This window comes from Bos javanicus, chromosome 23 (genome assembly GCF_032452875.1).
Source record: "Bos javanicus breed banteng chromosome 23, ARS-OSU_banteng_1.0, whole genome shotgun sequence".
Classification (NCBI taxonomy): domain Eukaryota; kingdom Metazoa; phylum Chordata; class Mammalia; order Artiodactyla; family Bovidae; genus Bos; species Bos javanicus.
In genome coordinates this window covers 12,425,153-12,443,930 of record NC_083890.1, presented here as the reverse complement: position 1 = coordinate 12,443,930, position 18,778 = coordinate 12,425,153, and the positions used below count along the sequence as shown (strand labels likewise).

General features: G+C 38.2%; 1 protein-coding gene across 6 annotated transcripts in view; it reads left to right on the top strand.

Annotated features, from left to right (window-relative positions):
• The window catches only part of BTBD9 (BTB domain containing 9), a 412,965-nt gene that overhangs the window by 87,327 nt on the left and 306,860 nt on the right, over positions 1-18,778 (top strand). For 3 of the 6 annotated variants that reach the window (XM_061399064.1, XM_061399065.1, XM_061399063.1), the window contains exons 7-8: positions 10,240-10,373; positions 14,557-14,659. The exons of the other annotated variants lie outside the window; for them this stretch is intronic. In XM_061399064.1, the coding sequence (XP_061255048.1) occupies positions 10,240-10,373; positions 14,557-14,659 (237 nt within the window). The remainder of the gene's footprint in view (positions 1-10,239; positions 10,374-14,556; positions 14,660-18,778) is intronic. 6 annotated transcript variants of the gene reach the window in all.

Genomic DNA, 18,778 nt, shown 5'->3' with positions numbered 1-18,778 from the left:
CTTTCTGCTCTTTCCTCAAATGTTACCCTTTCAGCAGGCCCTTTCCTGACTATTTTGTTTAACATTGCAGCTCACCTCTCTGTACACACACAGACACACTCACATACTTATTGACACACGTTCACCACATTCCTTATGTCCCTTTCCCACTATTTTTCTTTAGTCTTCATCGCCTTCTAATATAATGTATAATTTACTGACATATTTGTTTATTTTCTGTCTTTCCCTACTTAATTATAAACTCCTTGAGGGCAGGATTTTTTCCACTGTTTGATCTCAGCACCTTGAATAATTATAGTATATGTTTGTTTAATGACTGAACCATGATATATGGCACCCCAAGCTACAAAAGAAGCTAGCCTTTAGATTAGTAGAGGGTTGGGGATGGGTGTTGACTGAGCCCATTTGAAGTTGGAAGAGCTGTTATAGTATTATTTATTTGACGTATATTTACTACTAATGCTAAGCAGTGTGGTAACAGTGGCAAATAAGACATTTGTGGTTCCTGTTGTGATGGCATTTACATTCTAGAAGGGTGATATATATATATATATATATAAGGTAAATGAACAAGATAATATTAGAAAAAGCAGTGGTTGCTGTGAAGGAAATAAGACTGCCTTATAGAAAATGAAGGTGTGTTATGGGGAGACACTGCTTTATATTCTGTCATCAGAGAAGACTTTTTTAGAAGGTGACATTGAGCTGAAACCTGAATGACAAAGAGGAAGCAGCCAGGTAGATATCTGTGAGAAGCCTCTTCCAAGCTTGGGAATAGGAAAGTGAAAGAGTGTACTATTGTACAGATGAAACCTGGTAAGTGAGGGGAGTGGCAGGAGATGAAATTGGACAGGTTAGACCATACAGGGCCTTTTAGGTAATGGTAAGCTTTTAGGTTTTTAAGTCAGTTGGAAGTCATTAGAAAGTTTAACCAGGCAAGAGACATGATCTGATTCACATTTTGAAAGGAAACATACTGGAATGGGTTCACATACTCATTTGCCTTCAGTGGGGTGGTATAAAAGTATATAGCAGACCCATATAAGCAATAATATTAAAGCTATGTTGATAAATGTCAATTTTCCTTTGGCCTCAGTGTTGGGAGACCGTGAAGAGGGGACCAGCAAAGAAACCAGGAGGCAGAGTTGTTTCTTTCCTGAGCCCACCTAATATAGACCAAGTGGAATTATGTACCTACCCAGTGTTGTTGCCAGATTTTTTAGTTTTCCAAGAGAAGCTAGGAATCCAAATTGTTTTGTTAAATATTTAAATTTATAAATGTTAACAGCTGATCCAAATAGCTTATGAAAATACAGCAAGCCAAACAGAGCAGTCTTGCAGGTAGGGTAGGATTCTGTAGAGGACAGTTGGCAGTCTCTAGATTAGGATGATGACAGTGGAGATGCTGAAGAGCAGGAGAGATTGAGATGTTTCGAAGGTAGTATCATTAAACATGATGATAGAGTGGGTGTGGAAGATGCAGGAAAGAGGGAGGCCTCATGTTAGCACTGTATTTCTACATGAATAGCTGGGTGAGTGGTGGTCCATTTACCAAGGTAGGGAAATCTGAGGAAAGGCAGATTGTGCATGCAGTTAAGACCAAACATTCAGTATTGAGTCTTTTCAGGTTTGAGATGCCTGTGAGTCATGCAAATGGAGATTTCCAGAAAAAGCTGGATGCAGAGGACTGGCACATGGAACTCAGATTTGGATTGGAGATAAATTGGTAATTACTGACACATAGAAGCTATGGGAGCCAACGAGCTCTGCTAGGGTGAAGGACTGAGACAGAGCAGAGCAGAGGGCATGTGTCCAGCCTTAGAGCCATAACTATTCTCTTGTTAACCATAGCTGTGCTCCCTTTCTGTATACGCTATATATAAACTTATGGGTTAAACATGTAGTTAAATTTATATGTTTCCCACTTGAGAAAATAAATTCTGCTTTTATCTTTTTTAGTGACAGTGATCCTAGGAACCTCAGGAATTCTAATTTACAAGGAGGAATTACTCATATACAACTAGAAGAAATGTCTGGTTTTATATTAAACTTGCTAGAAACAGAAAGAAAGCAGAGCTTTGGCTAGTTTCAAGTAGAGGTTTCAGGGTTGGGGTCAATCCCAGATGAAAATTTTACAGTTGGCCTTTCTGTCTATGCTCCACTTACAAAATTCTCCTTCTTGAGTTCTTCTTTCCTGTTCTTCCTCCCATCTTCCTCAGATATTTGAGCACCTACTATATGCAAAGCATTGTACAAGCATAGGTATATAATAGTAAAAGCAAACCAAAAAACTGTGAAACTATCTAATGTATGTTCAAGCATTCTATTATTCTGACATCCATTTTGTGACTTTTCCTGCTTTTTATATGGGAGGGGTAGTCTGGGAAGTCTAAAAATAAAAATCAGAATAAATATGAATAATTCACCACAGGCTACCAGAAACATTGTCATTAAGTTTCTCTTCACCATTTCACCTTTGCCCAACATTAAGACAGCTATTGTATCTTCTTGACTTGCCGTCCTTCGGATCCAGCCGTGAATGTACGTGAAAGAGAAGGGCCTGCTCAGTAAAGACCAGGTGAGGGCGATGCTGTGTGCAGAGTGTTGCCGCTCCAGCATTCAGCATCATCGATCACAGCAGGAGACACGTCACAGCTTTGCTTTGGAGTTAAATTCAGAGTAGTGAGTTTTATTTTTTAAAAATTTGTGCTTTAATCCTTTAGGTATCTTAAAACTTGCTTCCAGTGAGGCACCACCAAAGATCTCTTGCTAGTTGGCCCAAGTCTTTGGTGTCCAGAGAGAGCAGTGTTTTCTTGAGATTGACTTTTTTATTTTATAAATCTTTATAAAGTTGGCCCTTTGGGTTGACCTTCAGGTATTAGACATATGGCTTTTGTTTAGTGCTTTAAAAAAGAACAAAAGCAAATCTGAACAGAGCCTGGCTTTTCTTCATGTTAGAATTTTGTATCTGCTTTTATATCATATGAACGCCTGGAGGCATCTTAAGATGGACATGATTTTATAAATCTTAAATAAAAAATAAATGCTTTATAGGTTTGGGATTTGAAAGTGTGCAACACACTGTAAGTCAGTGAATCTGTTGTAATACAATAAGGTTTATTGTAATACAAATCTATTTTTCAAAAATATGGCCCCTGGATTACTAGCATAATCCATAAAGTGGGCCCCACTGTGGAGCATTTCATGTTAATTTATTATGCCTCCACTGTGTGTCTTATTACTTAGCACTTATTAAATGCTAGAAATTTCTTAGGCATTGAACAAAATCAGAAGATGGAATTTGACCCAAATCAAAAGGTTTCTAGACACACAGGCCCAGGAGAGAAGCAGTGGAGGGAAAAGTCCTTCTTTTCTGTGCACCTCCTGTTTTGGTGCTGACGCCCCTGCTATACTAGTGACTTCTGAGGGATTTCAGATCCATTTTGAAATTTGGAGCATGTCTAGCAATGCACATGGTCCATGTGTCCTGGTCATTGTAGGTATTAATAACTTTTAAGAGTAAAGCACTTGTTGGCATGTCTCGTTGCTGGTGATGTTAATTTGATCTCTTGTATTATACGCTGTCTGCCATGTTTCTTGCATTGTAAAGTTATTATTTTTCCTTACTAATTGATAAATATCGTGTACTGAAATACTTTAAAAAATAGAGCAAAGCACTAATAGTATTAACATCCCTGTCCTTCAGTGTGTGAGAAACCTTTAAGACTGGTAGTCCAACCACCAAGGGGTTTCTAGAAATATTTATTTCCCTGAGCTTGTGAACTCTAATATAGCACAGATTTTCTCTCTAGCTCTATCTCTATAAGTCTAATTCCATACAGAGCCTAATACAGAATCGTGTTTTAAAATATCTTATTTTTAATATCTGTAGTCAAGTCTCATTTATCTCTTATAATTGGTCTGCTTTCCATTTTATTTGTGGTGCGTTTTTATACCCACATTGAATTGGTCCAACCACCCGTTATGCTCCTGTCATTTGGCTCATACCCAGGGAATGTAAGTCATTTTTCGTATTATCCTGAGAAAAAGATAATCAAATAAATCTCTTAAAAAAAATTAATAGATATTTCAAAGCCAACTAGAAGTGATTTGCAGAATGTTTTTGATCATCTGTGCTTCTGCCTTCAGTTAACATAAATAATCAGAGTTGGCTGTGGCACAATATAATTTTTGAATGGAACAGTCATGTGGTTGTAAATTCTTTGAAGACCAGCCATCTGTCCTAAAGGAATTTAGGCACCAGAGTCTCAGATTCTTTACTTAACTTCTACCCATCTTGGAAATTAGTGTTAACCCTGAGTTCATTTGGCTAGAGGAATAAATATATTTAAATAAGGATGATGTTGGTAATATTCAGTTAAGATATGAACAGTTAGAAGTACATTAGTTGTTGACATTAATAGTTGATATCTGTTAAATGTGATACAAGTGATTAGAGAGTTGGTAAACAAAAGGCCCTGAAGTTAGTAAATTTAGATTAAAAAGCGATGTAGCTAGTAATTATAGATATTAAAATTACTCCTGCTTATATATAAGAAATGTTAAAAAGAATGATGTAGATAATACTTGTCACTCCTAAAATGTACTTGGATTTCAGAGTTAAAATCAGAATGAATACTTTATCATCTCTCCCACTCCTCCCACTCCCATTTGCTTTTTACATTAGCGTTGACAATACATGTGCTCCTCAGAAACCCCTTAATTTCCCCAAAGTATTTATAATTTTCTTGTCTTTTGAGTTTAATACTATGGACTCAATCATTGCTTTTTTTAATCTTAAGAAACCAATGAATTCCTCGGCATCAAATATGTAGGAATAGATACATACTGGGTGACATGTACCTAAGTGCTATGAATTTACATAGAGTGGTTATATGGTCTAATATGCAGTTCTGATGTTTAATTTTATCCATATCTCTATCAATAAGAATACAGATTAAGCTGTTTTGTCAGAGAGACCCAATGACTTTGATAAATTTTGTTTTGTCACTTAACAGTCCAGGCCTGATAGGCACTCTTCCTTATGATCTCGTGGGATGCAAGCTGGCAAAGTGGCTCTGCCAGCCTTTGCATGTGACTTCTGTGATTCCTCTGGTGAACTCCACGGTAGCAGAGGAGTGTACACCCAGTGCATAAAGACCAAAGCTTTGAAGTATAATTCATTGCTTTCATTCACATTCTGTTGGTGAGAACTTAGCTACTGATCATACCTACCGGCAAGGGAAGCTGGAAAATGTAGTCTCAGTTAGGTTGCTGTGTATCAGCTAAAATTTGCTGAAGGATGAAGAACAAGTTTTGAAGGTCTACTGCTTTATTTTTTAAATTTATTTAAAAATTGTATTTATTGACTGATTTCTGGCTGTTCTGGGTATTCATTGCTGCACAGGCTTTTCTCTAGTTGTAGTGAGTTGGGGCTATTCTCTAGGTGAGATGCACGGCTTCTCATTGTGGAGCACAGGCTCTAGGTGCACCCAGGCTCAGTAGTTGGGGTACATGGGCTTAATTGCTCTGCAGCATCTGGGTTCTTTCCTGGCTAGGGATCAAACCCATGTCTCCTGAATTGGCAGGTGGATTCCTAACTACTGGGCCAACAGGAAAGTCCTGCCACTTCATTTTATATCTAATGTTTTCTTTGTTTATAACATAAAATTCAGTGTCAGTTCAAAGTGAAGCACTTTCCCCTGTCTCTCCCCCATTCCAACCTCTCAAAAAGAATAAAGAAAGAGATCTGCTTGCCCTTTTGTTGAAATGGAAGATTAACTTGATACATTAGATCTGCAAAATCAGAAGATATTGATAGAATCACTTTTTGCCTTGCAGAAGTCTTTGATAATATTTATATATTAAAAAAAAATATGTCTATCAGAAGGCCTGTTGACCACTTGTGGAAGGATAATAAAAAGAAATTTACTGAGGTGAGCATATCTAAGCCCTTTTAGGTGAGTGGTTGTTTCTAGTGCCGGTAGTAAGACTGGTACAGTTTGATGCTATTGTTCATTTGAATCCTGCCTCTCTGTTTTGGAGCACAGACTCATTAAACACCTTTCGGATTTCCAGGCAGTTCTCCATACATAGAGAAAATGCACCAGTCATGCAGTCCGTAGATATTTCTGATTGCTATAAAAATGATTTCTCATGATTAAAAAAAGTAGTTGGAAATCATACTGATATATTCCCTCCTTCTTTAGGAAATTAGTTTCTGATTATGATTTTGACTTATATTGAAGTGGCTTATCTACAGGGATGGGATGTGCTTATTGTGCCAGCATATGTTATTTCACCCGTGTGACAAAATACTTTTATTGTAAATGAGTAAATCATTCTGGGCTTCCCTGGTGGCTCAGGCAGCCTACAATGCAGGAGATCCAGGTTCAGTTCCTGGGTTGGGAAGGTCCCCTGGAGAAGGGAATAGCAAGCCACTCCAGGGTTCTGGCCTGGAGAATCCCATGGACAGAGTGACTCAGAAAGAGTCGCTCAGAAAGGACTGAGCGACTAACACACAAAAATCATTCTGGTGACTACTTCAGTCTTAATTTTACTAAGGATGAGTTGATTTCTAAGGACTTGATTTCCCGAACAGTGACAAGATGCCAGATTTAGCTGGCTTGCTCTTGTTTGATACCTACTGCCACTCCATATAGAGACAGAAAAGGAGGGATGAAGAAGAGAATTAATTGTTCTGATCTCTGTTGATTCATGTCTTATTATGAGTCTTGAAAATTTTAGCTAGAGGGCAGAAACTACCTCTTTGTGGTTTATTTTATCGTATATCAAGCAAAAGTGGCTTTAAGAAATAGCTGAAAAATTTACCCAAATACTATCAAAATGAATATCAGCTTTGCCAAAACTAAAACTAGTTTCCAAATGGGTGGAACTTCTGAAAATGTGTACATTTTTCAGAAGACTCATGATGTTGGACTTACTGGAATGTAGCTCTGCATAAAAATTATGTTCTGTAGAAGACAACTTAGATAATTTTGTGATCAAGGTAGCTCATGCATTTATTAAATAAACATTGATTTAAGCATTGTTATGTGCTCACTATTCTAATAAGAATCCGTTTCTCTACTTTCAGGCAAGACTATATAATTTTTCCTAGGCATTTTTTATTCTTGGAAATCCTAAAGATGAAAAGTTCTTCATCCTGTCTTATAACATTTCATGATGTATAATCATTTAGAAGTTTTTTCCTGACATTCTATCTTTATGGTTTTGTTTTACCATAGGAAAATGAAAAAACCCCCAATAGCCAGTTTTAAAAAAAATAAACCTTCTATTCTTGGAAACAGTTTAAAGTTACTTCTCAGAATTTTAACATCTCGGCTAGATACTCTTATTTCTGTCCATTCTTGTATTTTTATTTAACAAATCTATAAGCTAATATTTATTGATAGCGATTAGTAACTGGAAAAACCTCGGTAGTGAAGGTTTACCTAAGTGATTAATCTAGCTGAAGGGAAAAGACTTAAATATGTCTTGTCATCTCCTCATAATTGAATAGATGTCTCAAAGTAGCTTATTAATAAATGAGCAGTACAGACAAAACTGCTAAAGAATTCCAGATAGGCAGCAGAAGACAGACTTTGAAACTACGCAGCCTGGATGTAATTTGTGGGCCTGCCACTCACAAGCTGTAAGTCTAGACAATTGCCTAGTCTTCCTGTGCCCCGGTTTCCCCATATGTTAAATACTGATAATAATGGTATCCATCTTACAGCATTATTGTAAGATTTGGATTAATTAGTATATATAAAGTGTTTAGAACAGTGCCTGGTACATAGAAAGCATGATGTAATAATAATAGTGAAAAACATTGTATACCTAAATGCTGTTGGAAGATTGTATGGTGGATTAAGCTAAGATTTGAGGCAGAGATGGAATTTGGATAATTTATAGGAGTGGAGGGGCTTGTGCAGGCAAGGTGGGAAAGTATGAGATGTGTAGCAGACACTGACCAGAATGGTTGTGAGCTCAGAGTCGTCTGAAACATAAGGATTTCAGTGCTGGGAAGAGAGGCAGTCTTAGGCCCGGCTCTCAGAGACTTTCAATGTTATTGTCAGGAATTTGGATTTAATCTTTGTAGGTGGTAGGTACATGAGTGGTAGTAGGCATTTTTTAAATCTTTTTATGAAGTAGTTTGTTGGATTGGTGGAGGCAGATGGTGAGAGTGGTGGCAGGTGACACTGCAGCCAGTGCACAGGCCTGAAATGGGGTGGAAAAAGAAAAATGGTGAGAAAGAGATGTTTGTAAGAGACATCATTGTGGAAAATTGAAAGGTTTTGCCTGCCTTTATTTTTTGAGAAGTTTTCTCTTACCTAGGATGTATTCTCCCTTCATTTGTTATCTTTAACTACAGAGGGAAAATCAGATTAGGGAGTAGTCTATGGGTGAAATATCACATTTTTCGGGTGGCATGCTTAGATTGAAAGTCCAATTGGAAATGCATAACAGGCAGTTGAAAATGGACTGAAACTCAGGGGAGAAGTCAAAACTGGAGTTAGAAATACAACAGTCATCTCATTAGAGCTAGTGATTGAGCAATGGGCAGAGTCAAGATCTTTGAGACAGAGAATAGGAAGAGCTGGATCTCCTGCTTGAGGAACATCTGCTTTAAGGGAATTTGATGGAACCGCCAAAGAACTGTGAGAAAACCACGATGGTGTTAACAACTTGCATTAAAGAAGAGAAGAGAGTTTGCAAGCTGACTGCATAGTCAGCAGTGTTAGAAGTAGCAGAACAAACAGAAGGAGGCCTAAAACAGTTATTGCATATGGCAGTAAGAAGGCCATTAGGAATCTTGGTAAGTAAAGTTTCAGTGGAGTTTAAGAAATCAGATTTTAGGACTTTTCTTTGAGAACTATGGATGTTAAAGGAAGAAGAAATATATGGTGACTCTACCCAGTGGCTCAGCTGGTAAAGAATAAAGAACCTGCCTGCCAGTCCAGGAGACACAAGAGACGGGAATTCAGTCCCCAGGTTGGGAAGATCCCCTGGAGAAGGAAATGGCAACCCACTCCAATATTCTTGCCTGGAAAATTCCATGGACAGAATAGCCCATGGGGTTGCAAAGAGTCAGACCTGACTGAACGTGCACCACTACCACGAGTAGGTACTAATGAAGATTTTCAGGCAGAGCAAGAAACCAGTGGAGAGGTAAAGATTAAAGATTTGGGGGAAGAAGGTGGAGTGAACTGGTGGGGAGGTCGAATGAGCTGGCGAGGAGCTGGAGCCAGTGGGAGAGATCAGGTGGAGCCTGTGGCTTAACTTCAGAAAAGAGGAGGCCCACATTCTTGGGCAGTGGTATCTTGTGCCTGGGGCAGTGCTGGACACTTAGAAGGTATTTGGAAATATATATAAAGGTATGACTGAAAGGAAGAAGGCAGGCTAGGTGTAAAAACACAGAGGCAGTGAAAACGGGTGAGTCTATAGTGCCTGATGAGTAAAATTCTGTTATTAAGGTAGGAAACGAGATCATCAGACAAGGTGTTGATGAGGATGATAACGATGGTTAACGTCTACCTGTGGTTCAAGCTCCATTTTAAGTGTTTTGCATGTGTTATCTCATTTATTTTCCAGATAAACCTGTATGTACTATTTCCCCACTTAGTAGATGGAGAAATTAAGACAAGAAAGATTAACTTGTCCAAAAACATACATTTTGTAAGGGCATTTGGGGATTAAATCAAGATCGCCTGACTTCATAGGTCATGATCTTAACTATTGGGCTCCTGCTTCCCAAGCCTTGAGGAATGAATAGAAGATTTCAGACATTCATGAGATTCAGAACATTTATGGTAGAAATGGTGCCTGGGAAGCAAGCCATAAGATATAGTTTAAAAAATCTTTTTTAATAGCAGTGAATTTTTAAAAAATTACTTCTTTGTTGATTGTTCTAAAAGTAACATATGCTAATTAAAACTTGGAAAATAAAGTATAATTTTGACATTAATAGTCCCAAACCCAGAGATAACCATTGTTGACGATTTTTAGTATTTTCTTGTAGCTTTTTTCTAAGATTATATTATGTATGTATGTATGTATTATATATGTATATTACTCTAACATATATATATAATTTTGTGGGATTTTCATTTAAAATTTTTATTGTTATTTCATATTATCAAATATACCATAACTTTCACCATTTCTCTTTTGTTGATGATCAAGTCATTTCTGTATTTTGTTCTGGTTCTTCCTGCATGTTTGTTTTCTGAACAGTTTTCCTCCATGCCCTGGGAGATATGACCACAGATACCTCCTGAGGTATAGCTCACAGCATTGCCAGCACTGGGACTTTGGTTTTTCTCCCCCAGAAAAATTTTCAAAGTTTTTCAAACAAAAGGCTTTGCTATGTAAGTATGTTATTACATTTGCTTTATCACATATCTGTTTGTTTATCAATCCTGCTATGCAGCTTTTAAAAATCCATTTCAAAGTAAATTGCAGACATTAGTAGACTTCCCCCTAAATGCTTCAGCATGCTTATTATTAACTAAGAAATCACCGTTTTAAAAAACATGTTTCCTTTTGATATAAAATCTACATTCAAAGAAATATACAAATCTTTAAGTTTACATTTGCTGACTTTTGATAAATCCATACACCTGGAATGCTCAACCTTTTATCACTTTTTATGATCTTAAGATTTAAAGAAATCCCAGGAAATTGCTCTGACTAGCCCACCTTGGGTTTGACACTCTGACCTCACAAAATGAGGGGAGCAACATTTTGAACATATAAGAGAATGCTGGGCAGATAGAACTAAAGATACCTACTGGAGAGAGCTTCCTGAAAGTCGAATTACACTAATGAAATTTAGACAGCATGCCTTTATGCTGGGCAAAAAGCATGTAGGTTGGTTTTATTCCCTTTAGAATGTTGGCTCTAATGTCCCACAGTAATGATTTTTTGTTCTATGTACTTGTGCTTCATCATTTTTTTCTTTAATTGATGTATCACATGTTTTGCATGTCTTAAAAAAAACAGATCGTAAACTCTTGAGGGCAAAGACCACTTTTTTTTTTTTTTCAAATCTCACTTCATTCCTTATATAGTGGCATTGACGGTAAATACTCAAATTCTCCAACCAGCTATGTCCTCTGTGCACCAGTGAAGGTGCTTTTAGCTGCAAGTAATAGTAACCTTCACTCAAAGAGGCTAAATAATCAGGAAGTATACTTTTGTATGTAAAACTAGATATTGGTCAGCTTCAGGGTTGGTTAATTTGTGGCTTAATGACATTGTCAAGAACCTAGAATTTTTCTGTCTGGGCTCTGCATCATTTCTGTGTCAGTTTTGTCTTTAGACTATATTCTTTCACAATCCTAGGGTGACTGTTACATGTCCATGTCCAGGCATTAAATCTAAATGCAATAATAATATTTCTTCCCTTCTGTCCCTCAAGAGTCAAGAAACCTTTCCCAAAAGCCCTCTAGTTGACCTCTGTATTTTACTGGCTAGAACTCATTGATGTTAACAAACTCAAATCAGTCACTTGTGAAGATAATGGAATCATGGTGACTTCTGATCAAAATTTACCCATTTGTAGGTCATCTCTCCCCTTTCCACATGGGAGAGGAGTGGACACTGATGCAATCAGGACTCTTAGAAAGAAAGAAGGAAGGAAAAGAAAGAAGGTAGATTGATTGTGTAGGCAACAGGTAGCACCTATTACACAGCATTATTCAGTTCAGTTCAGTCTCTCAGTCGTGTCCGACTCTTTGTGACCCCATGAATCGCAGCACGCCAGACCTCCCTGTCTGTCACCAACTCCCAGAGTTCACTCAGACTCACGTCCATCGAGTCAGTGATGCCATCCAGCCATCTCATCCTCTGTCGTCCCCTTCTCCTCCTGCCCCCAATCCCTCCCAGCATCAGAGTCTTTTCCAATGAGTCAACTCTTCGCATGAGGTGGCCGAAGTACTGGAGTTTCAGCTTTAGCATCATTCCCTCCAAAGAAATCTCAGAGCTGATCTCCTTCAGAATGGACTGGTTGGATCTCCTTGCAGTCCAAGGGACTCTCAAGAGTCTTCTCCAACACCACAGTTCAAAAGCAGCAATTCTTTGGCACTCAGCCTTCTTCACAGTCCAGCTGTCACATCCATACATGACCACAGGAAACACAGCATTATTACTTAATGAAAATGCCTGATCTTGTCCTCTGAAGTTGGTGGTCATTGGACACATTGAAAAAAATACCTGTATTTGATTCTCATTGCTGTCTAAATGCTTTCTCTGTTGGTGACATTTTATACTATTTATTGACCCTAGTCTTTTACATTTTAGGCACTTGAATTTTTTTTCCACTTCTTCCTGGGATTTATCTGTCTTTGTCTCTTACTGTATTTTGAAAACGTGCGTTTTAACTGTTGCATCTTAATTTCATCTGACATTAGTTTTTGTAAGACTAATATCTAAGCCTGGGTTCTTTGACATACAGACCCTGAGACAAGGATTAAAGTGCAGATCAAATCTGAAAGCTGCAGGTCAGATCTTTTGCAGGGCAAAAGGAAAAGAAACAAGGAATGATGCAAAGAAATTGATTTGATACAGAACTAGCTCTTGCTTCACAACAAGCTGTGAAAAGAAATAGCAGGTCTTTCAGCAGGTGTGTTCACTTGCCTACAGGATTTCTCTGAAAGGAAATGAAAATGGTTGTAGTGAGGAATTACATTTGAGTAGTCCTTGGCTTCCCTGGTGGCTCAGACAGTAAAGCGTCTGCCTGCAATGCAGGAGACCTGGGTTCGATTCCTGGGTCAGGAAGATCCCCTGGAGAAGGAAATGGTAATCCACTCCAGCACTCTTGCCTGGAAAATCCTGTGGACAGAGGAGCCTGATAGGCTACAGTCCATGGGGTCACAAAGAGTCGGACATGACTGAGCGACTTCACTCACTCACTCACTCAGTCCTTGGAAAAGAGAAAGAAAAGGGTGGGGCGGGGGGGAGATTTATCTGCCTGGTTTCCTCCTGTCTCCTGTCCTAGCTGATCGAGATTTATCCCATGGGGAGCTAACTCCTCTGTACTCCCAAGCATCATCCAGACCCTTTGCAGCCACTCAGGATGCTAGATCCATGCCCTCAGTGTGTATTTCATCTAAGTCCAAAGTGACTTGGATGAGATACCAACAGAGAAGGAAAAAGACAGACACACATAGAGGTGGTTGCAGGTATCTGAGAAAGTATACAAGTTTGTGTCCCATTATACCTAAGACGGTTGAAATTTTTGTCATAACATTACTTTGGTGTTTAGTTATTTGGAAACATTAGTTTCAGAAAATAAGCCAGAGACTGCTTTTACTATTCAAGGGGCTATAAAGCTTAAGATCATCACCTTATGAAATGTTTTACTTTTCTCTGGTCTTGGAATCTCTTATAGGAAGTGTTGGCAATGTTTCAAAGCCAACCATTTGGCTTCGAACACATGGTATTGGTTGTTGTGGATCTAGGTCAACATTGACTTCTCTGTAGTCATCTCAAAATATGATATGGCTGAGTGGAATGGCTCTGGGCACTCTTGGATTGTCCAGTCTTTCCAAGTTTATAGAGACTGATGGGTTCTTTGGATCTCCAGACACTTGGACATCCTCCGAGTATTGGCTTTGAGTTCTAGGTGTTCTTACCAGGCCAGCTTCTTTTCAAAGAGAGCAATTTTTGCTTTTTGTTCAGAGTGCAGAGAAAAAAAATCCTGTTGAATTGGTGGTGGAAGAGGCACAATCTGATGGGATGAAGGAAAGAGTATCTTTCCTGGGTTGCTTTGGTCTTTGCATTCTTCGTGTGTTTCTTTTGTTTTCTTGGGTTAAGATCTCTTTGCTTTTTCCCATTAATATGCTTTACTTAAATCACTATGATTGCTTAATAGAGTAATGGTAGCTGTTTTGGTGTGGAAGCTTACAGGATGAGTTTGTCAGAGATGAATGTTAATTGGATGCATCTAATAAGCCTGAGGATAGTTCTGCTTCTGTGTCGTCATAGGAACTGAGGCAAGCATTTGGCCATTCCCGCCATGTAAATGGCGCTGAGTGCTCTTGACCCATTCTGAATTGCCTAAAGTGAGTGGCACTGGCATGAAACTGTGGCACAGCAGAGCCCATTGAACTGCACTGAAAGCATGAGGATGTTTCACCAGTCTTTGGTTTGTGCTGAGGGCTTCCCAGGTGGCAGTAGTGGTAAAGAGCCTGCCTGCCAATGCAGGAGATGTAGTAGATGTGGGTTCAGTCCCTGGGTTGGGAAGACACCCTGGAGGAGGGCATGGCAATCCACTCCCGTATTCTTGCCTGGAGAACCCCATGGACAGAGGAGCCTGGCAGGTTCCACAGGATTGAAAAGAGTTGGACACGACTGAGCAACTAACACTTTCATTCAGCTTTTTTAAAGTGTTCTGAAAGGATCTGTGTTCTCTCATCAGACTTTAGTGTCTTGACTTAACCTAGGGACATAAGGTGACCTTAAAACACACAGCTCTACATATATCTAGTTAGTTGACCCTCTTCCTGTTTTAAAAAATTAATGAAATGACTACCATGTGCTTTATTTAAGATAACCTGAAAATAAAAGCTCCGCACCCCTGCTCACCACCATTTTCTAGTCCAGAGAAGATGATGGTCTCTCTTCCATTCACCTCGGATACTTCTTACTTGCTGTGAGTTGTGAGGCTACTTGTAAGGCTGATGTAAGGTGGGATATTTTCTCCTTTTTGATGCTCTGCTTATGAGCTAGAGTCATAAAAATTCAAGAATTGTGCCAAATGTTCTTTTGTTGATGACTGTGATTTAGTCTGTTATGTAACTGTAATGTATAATTTACACATCCTGAAGATCATCAGTCTCTGTGCAGAGCGACTATATTTAACCCTCACTTCTTTGGAAAAAGAGAACATTACCAATTATCTTTGAAACTATATTTGTGAGACAATGCACATTGATCCACCCTCTGTCTCCATTTTTAATTTTTGGTGTGTTAAGTAGTACTTTATGGTTTATTCTGTGCTTTAATGTATAAAGGCTCAGAGGAGAAAGAGAGAACTTAGTGCTAGTGACTGTATCTTGAGACTTCCATGGCTTCTATTGTCTAAGACAACAGACAATAATATCCCTGTCATCTCTATTAATATGCAGGTCCAGAAAGGACAAAAGGGTACATTTCTTTCCACTATTATCTCTTTGTTGTAGAAGGGGAGTGGAAAGAGAGTATTTTGAAATATTTAACAGTGAATAGTTAGTAGTAAGAAAATAACACTTCCTTTTCCAATAATGTGATGCTAGTAGTGCTTGTATCATTTGAAGAGTTTTTGAGGAAGAAAATGGTTAATTTTGGTTTTCTTTTATCTTAACCTTTGTAAGTTAAGTCCAGTTTTAAGCTCAAATCCCGTAACAGTGTCTTTTAAATAAATTCGCGTATTTACCACCGAACATTTTGCCTCATTGCCCTGCCTCAGGCTCTGTTTATATGAAGTTGTCGATGTGAAAGGAAATGTTGACTGTGTTCACACAGGACTGTGTTCCCTTAAGAAAGAAAGCCTTGAATGAGAAAATGATGTTCTCATTAAATCAGCTCTTTAAGAGTAGGTGGGAGGAATTGCTATCGATCTAATGGATTTAATAGTTCATATACAAAGTCTGTGGAATAGAAGTAATATTCTGCAGCTGAGTAACTGTAGATTAAACCATCTTTAGACAGAATTCTGGAAGCATCTGTAAAACTGGAAAATTACATTTCTCTTCCCTTTTTCAGGCACAACTGGACTAAATGTATTTCCCAAATACTTTAGAATCAAATTATATCCACATAAGTAGGTCTACAGAAAATTATATGAAAAATTGAAATAAAATCATAAGATATAAATGTTAGATTCTTCTTGGCTACATTTATTTTGGTGCCAGTTTGTTTGGAAGGGCTGCAGTGTTGAAGGGTAACCAGAGGTCACTTGTAGAAATTCTTTCTTCCTTGGGTGATTCTCTAATAACTGGTGGTGGTCTATTTTAGTTCAGTTGGATGAAGTAGCCCTTTTAAGAGGGGTGGTGAAGTCAGACATTTAAGCTTCTCTTCCCGCTCTCCCTTTGACCCTTTTAAAACCCCTTTCTTTTATTCTACTCACTGAAAACACATCACTGAGCCCTCCTCCTTTGTCAGAAAAGGCCAGTCCATCCTTTCCCCCTTCCTGCCCTAACCTTTAATGAGTAGTTTGTTCTGTGAAGATATGTGGGCTCCCAAGACATGTGAGAATTTTGATAGATATAAGTGACATTCTATGGATGGAAATGAGGAAGACTTTGTTCATGTTTCATTCTCATATGAACTACATATTCCTTTTATGTTTTACACCTACAAGATATTCAGTTTAGGTAGCATATACTGTTTGAAGGTTCTCGAGGAAATAAAAAGTAAATTAATAACAATAATCATAATAGTAACAACTACATCTCTGCTTATTAGCAGTGAAACAAATGCAGAAGGAATTGGAACTTTTAGTAAATTTACAAGTAAAAGAAGAAGAGACTCATTATTAAGCATAACAGTAGTACCATGTGTTTCCGTAGAACATTGCCATTTACTCTTGACCTGAGTTTAGTATGACCTTATATGATAGCAGAGGAGTGGATTGCTTGGACTGCCATTGTTTCTTTAGCTTTAAGATCTCTGGGTCTAAGTCTTCACACCAGCAATTTTAATTAGCATTGTTGCTGTGCTGTATTATCAAACTGCTTGAGTAGTCAGATAGTCTATTAGTGGCAGCTGTTCTTCATGTTTAATCTTTTCCCTCTTCTGCTTCTTTCATCACTGTCAACTTTCCAGCTTGCAGACTAGAGCATATGTAGCCATCTTTATTTACTTTTGTTCCGTGCTAGCATTTGCCTTCCACTAAATGAGGTTGTCCTTTATGAGACAGCTGGTAATTTATTTCTACAGTCAAGGCTCATATACTGCATTTCAGAACTTGGGATATGATAGTAAGGCTTCAAAAATGAAAATATCATCTGAATGAACATTGTACTGATGGTGAGCTACAGACAACACTCCCCCACCCCCGCTAAAAAAAAGCCAATATCTGAATGTCTAGTACTTGTGTTTGTCTGTCCCATTAATAGTAGACTGTGAGAGTGGCTATAAATAGATATATATGTGTGTGTCTTCATATTAATCTCTTTCTCCAAAGCAGAATCATTCCTTAGGGTCATTTTTATGAGCAGTACTCCTAATTTGATTTTACATCAGTCCAAGGAGCATTTTTTCTCTTCCATTTACATCAGAGTTGTTGAAAGCATCATTGAACTTTTAAACCAAGTTAGGAGCACTGCTTAAAACATGCTTTTATTAAATCAACCTGATAAGAGAAATTCTATAAGCCAGACAAACTCTAAGGTTCCCAGGGCTCTAATGGGGTCCACAGTTAGCTATTAGGTTAAGGGTGGGGTAGTATGACTTCCTCAGAATTTATACTTGGACTGTACAATTCAACCTAGTCAGAAACCACTGCAGTTAATAATGTAGCTTTTTGACTGGCTCTTTGTTATATTTTTGTAATTTGGGGGTTTTAGACTATGCACACTTTAAAATCTTATCTTTATATGTATTATAATGCTAAACTTCAGCATTAGGGTACATGGAAATACTTAAAGTCTCAACCACAAAATTCTATCAGTATAGTAGTTAATTAAATGTATTTGTATAAAGAATAGTTTACAATGTGGGTTCATTGTTAAAATCCACCCCTTCAGAATTAAAAATTTACTTCTTAAAGGTAATGAAGATGTTTCCTAACATTTATTGAATGGTTGATGATTGCCTCTAAAAGGGTTATGTTTGTTTCTGGCAAAGGGTCAGGTAACTCTCAACAGCACCTCTGATAGAGAATCTGGTGAAGATTTTGCAGAGCATATTACATGAAGCTGTTAAAGAAGGATTAATTTCAGTGTAGTAAGCAGACCTCCAGCTTTCGCTTTGCTCTGGAGGCAGTGGACAGGGAGCCTGCATCCCTCTTCTTCAACGGGCCACAGTGCTCTGGAAGAGTGAACTCCGTCTGCCCATCTCATTTGATGGCAGCTAACTGAGAGTCGCCATGTGGTGTTTGGTATGCACACATTCCGCAGACACTGCAATGAAAAGGGTGATGGGGTCCACATCATCCCTTGCCTTCTGTAAAACTTAGTGGTAGTTTTCCATTGCCCTGTGGATCAAGTGCCAAACGTCCACTCTGAGCTTTGAAAAGGACCTTAGACCATTTCCTTTACCTTTCCTCTTCATGCCCACGTTTAGGTTAATTTTTTTCCAGAATTGCACCTTATGCCCTTCCTGTTATCTATTCAGGTAAATCTTTACTCTTTACTCTTCCATGTGAAAATGTTCCAGATGTGAAAAGTGAATGGTTTCCCTTCATACTTTGAATTGTGCACAGTGAATATGTAATTAATCATCATCATTGAAATGGGATTCAAATACACTAAATGTATTTACAGAATAATATGGAAGAAGAACACAGGGAAGGAAATCCTTAATTCTGGGAAATTCACAGAATATTTTACAAAGAAGATAATGTGTATCTAGGTCTTCATGGATGAGTAGGAATTTTCCAGGTGTGTTTTGGACAGAGGAAGGAGAATACATGAAAAGTTATGACATCTTACATTTGCAGCAACATGGATGGACCCAGAGATGATCATACTAAGCAAAGTAAGACCGAAAAAGGTAACACCATATGGTACCACTTACATGTGACATCTAAAATACAACAGCAATGAACGTATTTATGAAACAGAAGCAG